Source organism: Erpetoichthys calabaricus, chromosome 12 (genome assembly GCF_900747795.2).
Source record: "Erpetoichthys calabaricus chromosome 12, fErpCal1.3, whole genome shotgun sequence".
Taxonomy (NCBI): Eukaryota; Metazoa; Chordata; class Cladistia; order Polypteriformes; family Polypteridae; genus Erpetoichthys; species Erpetoichthys calabaricus.
The window spans coordinates 134,006,520-134,012,945 of NC_041405.2; the positions used below are offsets into that span (position 1 = coordinate 134,006,520).

The window sequence follows — 6,426 nt, forward strand, 5'->3', positions numbered from 1 at the left end:
AATGTTAGTCCACCATGAATCAAACATTGGGTACAGTGCATTCACTAATGGATGGTGCAGGGTGATTATGGTTTGGTTCCTCTAGAATACACAGACAGGGCTGAACAATGACATCCAAACGGGCAGGAGTGGGTACACAATGCCAGCCAAGGAATGGTAGATACTGTGCATGAAGAGAATGCGGGCATGAAAGTGACAGTCTGGCAAAGAGGGGCTAGAGAGGTTAGAAGTCAATCCACAATTTCATATACTGCAGCAAGGTGGGCCATTAAAGTGACTCTTACAAAGCAGGCATCCGGGCAGTCTGTCCATTAAAACCTAAAGGAAAGTCCCAGTCATATTGCACACCTCCTCCTAAAGTAGTTGCTGACTTCTAATGTATGAGGTAAAGACCACCACTTTTTATTTCAGAGTACTCTCTATTAATGCATGTAATAGTACTGGAATGATGATGCACGCCATTGCAGATTTTTCTTTTTATTGACAGGAACCTGACTCTGTCCTGAAGTGTCTCCTGCTGCCTGTAACAACAGTGCCAACCAGGCACCCCATTGTAACACAATGGCTGGCATGATAAACACAACTGAAAATTGTTTTTAAAGCGCAATTTCACACAATTGTCTATGAGAGACCCTGTTTCTGTGTCATTATTGAAGATGTGCCTGATCAAAGACACATTAATAAAACACAGTTTGGGAGATCATTGAAGTATTTTTGAAAAAGCCTGCTATGTGCTTTTACCATTTGTAGCCAAGTTAGTGTCAACGGTTAAAATATACAAAAAGGTGATTAGGGTGTGATTGTATTGTATGCAGGGCAGGCAATGAAACAGACACCCTGCTGCCATCCTTTCCTCCAAAACTTGATGGCTCCCCTGGCAGGATGTGGCATTTAAACTGCCAGACAGGGGTTCCTTCTGGGGTCAAGGCATGGAAGTCCTGGTGCTTCTCTCCAGAGATTCCTCTGGCAGCTCCAGATATCCTTTCCTGCCACAGCAGCAACTCCTGCTTAAAGGGCCAGGAATTCCTAACATTCAGTTCTTTTGTGTCTTCCCTGCCTGCTTTGTTTTTTCTTGTTTAATTTGAGGTTACATTTAATGTTCTATATTGTTTAATGTCTTTTTCCACCATTTGTAATGTACTGTCATGGCCAAAAGTTTTGAGAATGACACAAGTATTGGTTTTCACAAAGTCTGCAGCTTCAGTGTTTTTAGATTTTTTTGTCAGATGTTTCTATGGTATACTGAATTATAATTACAAGCATTTCACAAGTTTCAAAGACTTTTATTGACAATTACATTAAGTTTATGCAAAGAGTCAATATTTGCAATGTTGGCCCTTCTTTTTCAAGACCTCTGCAATTCGCCCTGGCATGTGGTCAATTAACTTCTGGGCCAAATCCTGACTGATGGCAGCCCTTTCTTGCATAATCAATGCTTGGAGTTTGTCAGAATTTGTGGGTTTTTGTTTGTCTACCTGCCTCTTGAGGATTGACCACAAATTCTCAATGGGATTAAGGTCTGGGGAGTTTCCAGGCCATGGACCTAAAATTTCAATGTTTTGTTCCCGAGCCACTTATCACTTTTGCCTTATGGCACGGCGCTCCGTCATGCTGGAAAAGGCATTGTTCGTTACCAAGATGTTCTTGGATGGTTGGGAGAAGTTCATCTCAGAAGATGTTTTGGTACCATTCTTTATTCATGGCTGTGTTCTTAGGAAAAATTGTGAGTGAACCCACTCCCTTGACTCAGAAGCAACCCCACACATGAATGGTATCAGGATGCTTTACTGTTGGCATGACACAGGACTGATGGTAGCGCTCACATTTTCTTCTCTGGACACTCTTTTTTGAGGATGCCCCAAACAATCAGAAAGGGGATTCATCAGAGAAAATGGCTTTACCTCAACAGTCCTCAGAAGTCCAATCCCTGTACCTTTTGCAGAATATCAGTCTGCCCCTGATGTTTTTCTTGGAGAGAAGTGACTTTGCTGCCCTTCCCGACACCAGGCCATCCTACAAAGGTCTTCGCCTCACTGTGCGTGCAGATGCACTCACACTTGACCGCTGACATTCCTGAGCAAGCTCAGCACTGGTGGTGCCCCACTTCCGCAGTTGAATCAAGTTTAGGAGATGGTCCTGGCACTTGCTGGACTTTCTTGGGCAAGATGCCTTCTTCACAACAGCAGTGGAAGTTTTTTTTGTGATTAAGTTACTTTTCTTGGCAAAGGAGGACTTTACAATTAATCATCTGATTGCTCTTCATAACATTCTGGAGTATATGCAAACTGCCATCATAAAAACTGACGCAGCAAACTTTGTGAAAATTAATATTAATGTCATTCTCAGAACTTCTGGCTACGACTATAATGTCATTACCACCATTTAAGTAATGGGTCAGCAATTAGGTCAGGCTCCAGCACCCGAGGGCTATAAACACCTTGGCGTCTGACTCCTTTCATTGGAGTGGCATTAGTTTATGTTTAACTAGCAAAATACCCGCGCTTCGCAGCGGAGAAGTAGTGTATTAAAGAGGTTATGAAAAAGTAAAGGAAACATTTTAAAAATAACGTAACATGATTGTCAATGTAATTGTGTTGTCATTGTTATGAGTGTTGCTGTCATATATATATATACATATACACATATACACACACATATACACACATATACAGATATATTATATATACATATACACATATATTTTTTATTTATATATTATATATATACACACATACATACATACATACATATACACACATAGATGCACTTACAATAACATAGAAATCAATATAAACAACATTAACATCATTATCATATGAGAATATGAAGTAATATATAAGAAGCACATTTCATATAAATATAAATTATTAAACAGTAAAATCTTCTATAATTTGCTACCGTGGCTTTTCGTTGGTCTGTCCAGGATTTTAAATCACCTGTAGCTTGCAAACCGTTTCACCTATTGACTTGAAATCTGCTACACATATAATACGTCACGTCTGCTATCCGCTTTATGGGTGATGATTGTATTACTCTTTTTATGTTTATTTTATTTTAGAATCAACTCCTATCTGCGCACACCAGGGCGGCCGTGGGCAGATGCGTATGGTGTATTCACTCCATGTTATCGTGCATTGCGCTGTCACTGGTATTTTGATAAAAGAATTTGAACAATATATAAGAAGCGTATAAATTATTAAACAGTAAAACATTAACATTTAAGAAGTAAAGTTACATTGAGTACTACTGCAGTGCCTTCGGGTATACCTCATTTTTTGTTTGCCCATTACATGCTTAAATGTATACATTTTTTGGTGTACCTACCCGAGAACACGCGACATATAACCGAGCGTGGGAGAAGCATGGATTTTAAACACGCGTTGAGTTCATCTGCTGGTCTCCCTCGTGGAATAACTGGTAATGTTTGAGTAAAATGTACAGCGAGTAAAACGACATTACCTCCTTTTTTTTTTTTTACGATCTCTGAGATGTTGCTTTTTTCGGTTCAAGGCTTCATAAGCTCTTTTATGTGCCATGGAGTACTTAATAAGTACTAATTATCCCAAACCATCATCTTTGAATGTTGCAAGACTTTCGCCTTGTATGTAGATCGGGGTAATTACATTCATTGCATTCCTAGTCTGAATCACAATCTGATTGTATGGGTGGTTACCTGGCAGTGTAGGGTTGCCACCCGTCCTTTAAAATACGGAATCGTGCCGCGTTTGAGAATGAAATTGCGCGTCCCGTTTTGAATCAATACTGGACGGGATTTATCCCGTATTTTTTTTATCATTTTTTTTTAAAGCAGCGTCTCATGCAAATCATCCCACACGCATTTTATGAAGATGCCTCCTTTCGTACTTTTGATTGGGTAATACTTGATGTCATCGTTAGTTTGATTGGTGTTTTTAACTGTCCAGTGAGGAGGGCGTGTCTTTTAAGTACAGTCTGCAAAGTGTTGGCACTGAGATGTGGCGTCAGCGCCATAGTTGAAGCCCCTAACGTTGCGGTCAGCAAGTCGGCTAACATCCGCCATGTGCCGTCTTTCAGTTGCGAGAAGCAGATCATAGAATGGTTGAAACTGTTGCCCCTAACGTTGCGCCACGGCGTGTGGTTCGTTTATACCTCGTGTCTTCTCATTAAACTTTTATCTCGCGAATATGTTATTGCAATCCGCAGCGGGAGCGTTTCTATAAACTTAATTTAAACTTACGTTTTACACCGTGCTTTGTTTCCCTTATGAACATGCTTGTATGCTTAACTCGCTCCGTTCTCAATTGTTTAATTAATTTTTTGCTCTTCGCTGTTTGCGGCTGTTCCTCCATTTCCCCCTACTTCGTTCTTTTATCTTGCGAATATGTTATTGCAATCCTTAACGGGAGCGTTTCAATAAACTGATTGAAAATAGTTTTGCATTTACCTTTTTAGTAAAAGGCGAGCTTTTAAGCCTGAGAAATCACCCCGTAAATGCACACGTTTAATTGGACATGTGTTAATATGTATGGTTACACAGTATTAAAAGACAGTGAACAACGTCAGTTACCTTTCTTCCCGCGTTTGATAAAAGGTGAGCTTTTAAGCCTGAGAAATCACCCCGTAAATGCACACGTTTAATTGCACATGTGTTAATATGAATGCTTACACAGTATTAAAAGACAGTCAAAAATTAACGTCATTTACCTTCGTTCCCGCGTGTGACTCGTGCTGTAAATGTCTTCCTTGTTTTTAGTTCACGTGATTACGTAGGAGGCGTGATGACGCGATACGTGACTCCGCCTCCTCCATTACAGTGTATGGACAAAAAATATGTTCCAGTTATGACCATTACGCTTTGAATTTCGAAATGAAACCTGCCTAACTTTTGTAAGTAAGCTGTAAGGAATGAGCCTGCCAAATTTCAGCCTTCCACCTACACGGGAAGTTGGAGAATTAGTGATGAGTGAGTCAGTCAGTCAGTCAGTGAGGGCTTTGCCTTTTATTATTATAGATTTTAACTGGCCATCAGAGGTTCCATTTCACCTTCATGTGAGTGAAGTCATCAACAGGCACACTGATAACATTCTTATAAGTGCCAGAATTAGCGTCATGTACAGGAAGTCTCATCTAACAGATGTGATGGACAGCCGGCAGCTCAACCTGGCTGGGACACCCAAAGAGTAGAAGGATGGGGGAAGGCAGCTACTTTGGAAAACTGCCTCCCACAGGACACTAGATGGCGATTTCCCTGCAGCATAGCGGTGCCCCAGATTCCCACTGGGCACCCCGAGATTTGGAGTTCGGCTTCACAGCCCTGCTGGGTACCGTGGGTGCCTCCAGGAGACACTGCAGGAGGACTGTGGAACTCTTATCTTTTCCATAGCCCGGGAGTACTCCCAAGTCACGAGGGCGGGAGCCCTGAAGTACTTCTGGGATTGAAGAAAAGGACTGAGAAAATAAAGAAATGTAAAGAAAGGAAAATGTGTGGTTGGGCAGTTGGGGATACTGTATATAAATAAATTCACGTGTGCTTTTTGGACTTGTGCCTCTAGCATCTGTCTGTATTGGGTTAGCGCGTTATAGCACCATATTTATTTTTATATTATATTAATATTATATATATATATATATATATATATACACACACATACACACACACACACACACAATTCAAATTCTCTATCCGGGTCAAGGACTATTTAAAGGACTGCTGTGAACACAGCAAGCGAGCCAGAGTCGGGTGGAGGTGGACAAAGCTTGCTGGGAGGTGTGGAGGAGAGTTAGAGAGAGAATTGTGTTTATTGTATGATTTACTTGTGTATATTTGTGGTTGTGGTGCTTAAGGGACAGTTGCTAAGAAGAAAGAACATTAAAATACTTCTTGGGACTTTTACTCAGTGTCCAGTGTCCACAGCCACTGTCTGTTGTGGTTAACGGGGCAACAGTGACCCCTAGAGTTTACACAGAATACACTCCAATTTCTTTCTTACCATACACCATTGGGACTGCCTTGTCAGCTTCTCCTTCTGGTACAGGTGGGATGCTGTTCAAAAATAACCAAGATAATTAAAACAAAAAATGTTAAAAGTGGACACAACAGAGAAGAGAATGACTTCCTTAGTCTCACAGATGATCTACTTTTACCTTCTGTGGTCTTCTTCATGTCGGTCTGGTATTCTGCTGTCCAAGCTGCCCAACCTTTTAGGTGGAGATGGCGTCTCCTCGTGTTCAATGTCTGAAATGTCTACAATTGGAGCAGAAGGCACTTGGAATTATATAGCCCTTACAGTAACACTCGACTCAAAAATGATACATATTCCTTACTCCAAGTTACTTGTAGTGATGGCTGAGTAAAGTTTTTAATCTCAAGTTCTCAAGCAGAACAAGAGGAAAAAAAAGTTTGACATAATATCTAATGGGGCAACTCATGCTGTACAACTGCAAATG

At 40.8% G+C, this 6,426-nt stretch overlaps 1 protein-coding gene across 2 annotated transcripts in view; it reads right to left on the reverse strand.

The window, feature by feature from the left end:
• The window catches only part of tjp3 (tight junction protein 3), a 75,122-nt gene that overhangs the window by 16,110 nt on the left and 52,586 nt on the right, over positions 1-6,426 (reverse strand). For both annotated transcript variants that reach the window (XM_028816281.2, XM_028816280.2), the window contains exons 8-9: positions 6,124-6,223; positions 5,970-6,022 (exon numbers count right to left, since the gene is read on the reverse strand). In XM_028816281.2, coding sequence (XP_028672114.2) covers positions 5,970-6,022; positions 6,124-6,223 — 153 coding nt within the window. The remainder of the gene's footprint in view (positions 1-5,969; positions 6,023-6,123; positions 6,224-6,426) is intronic.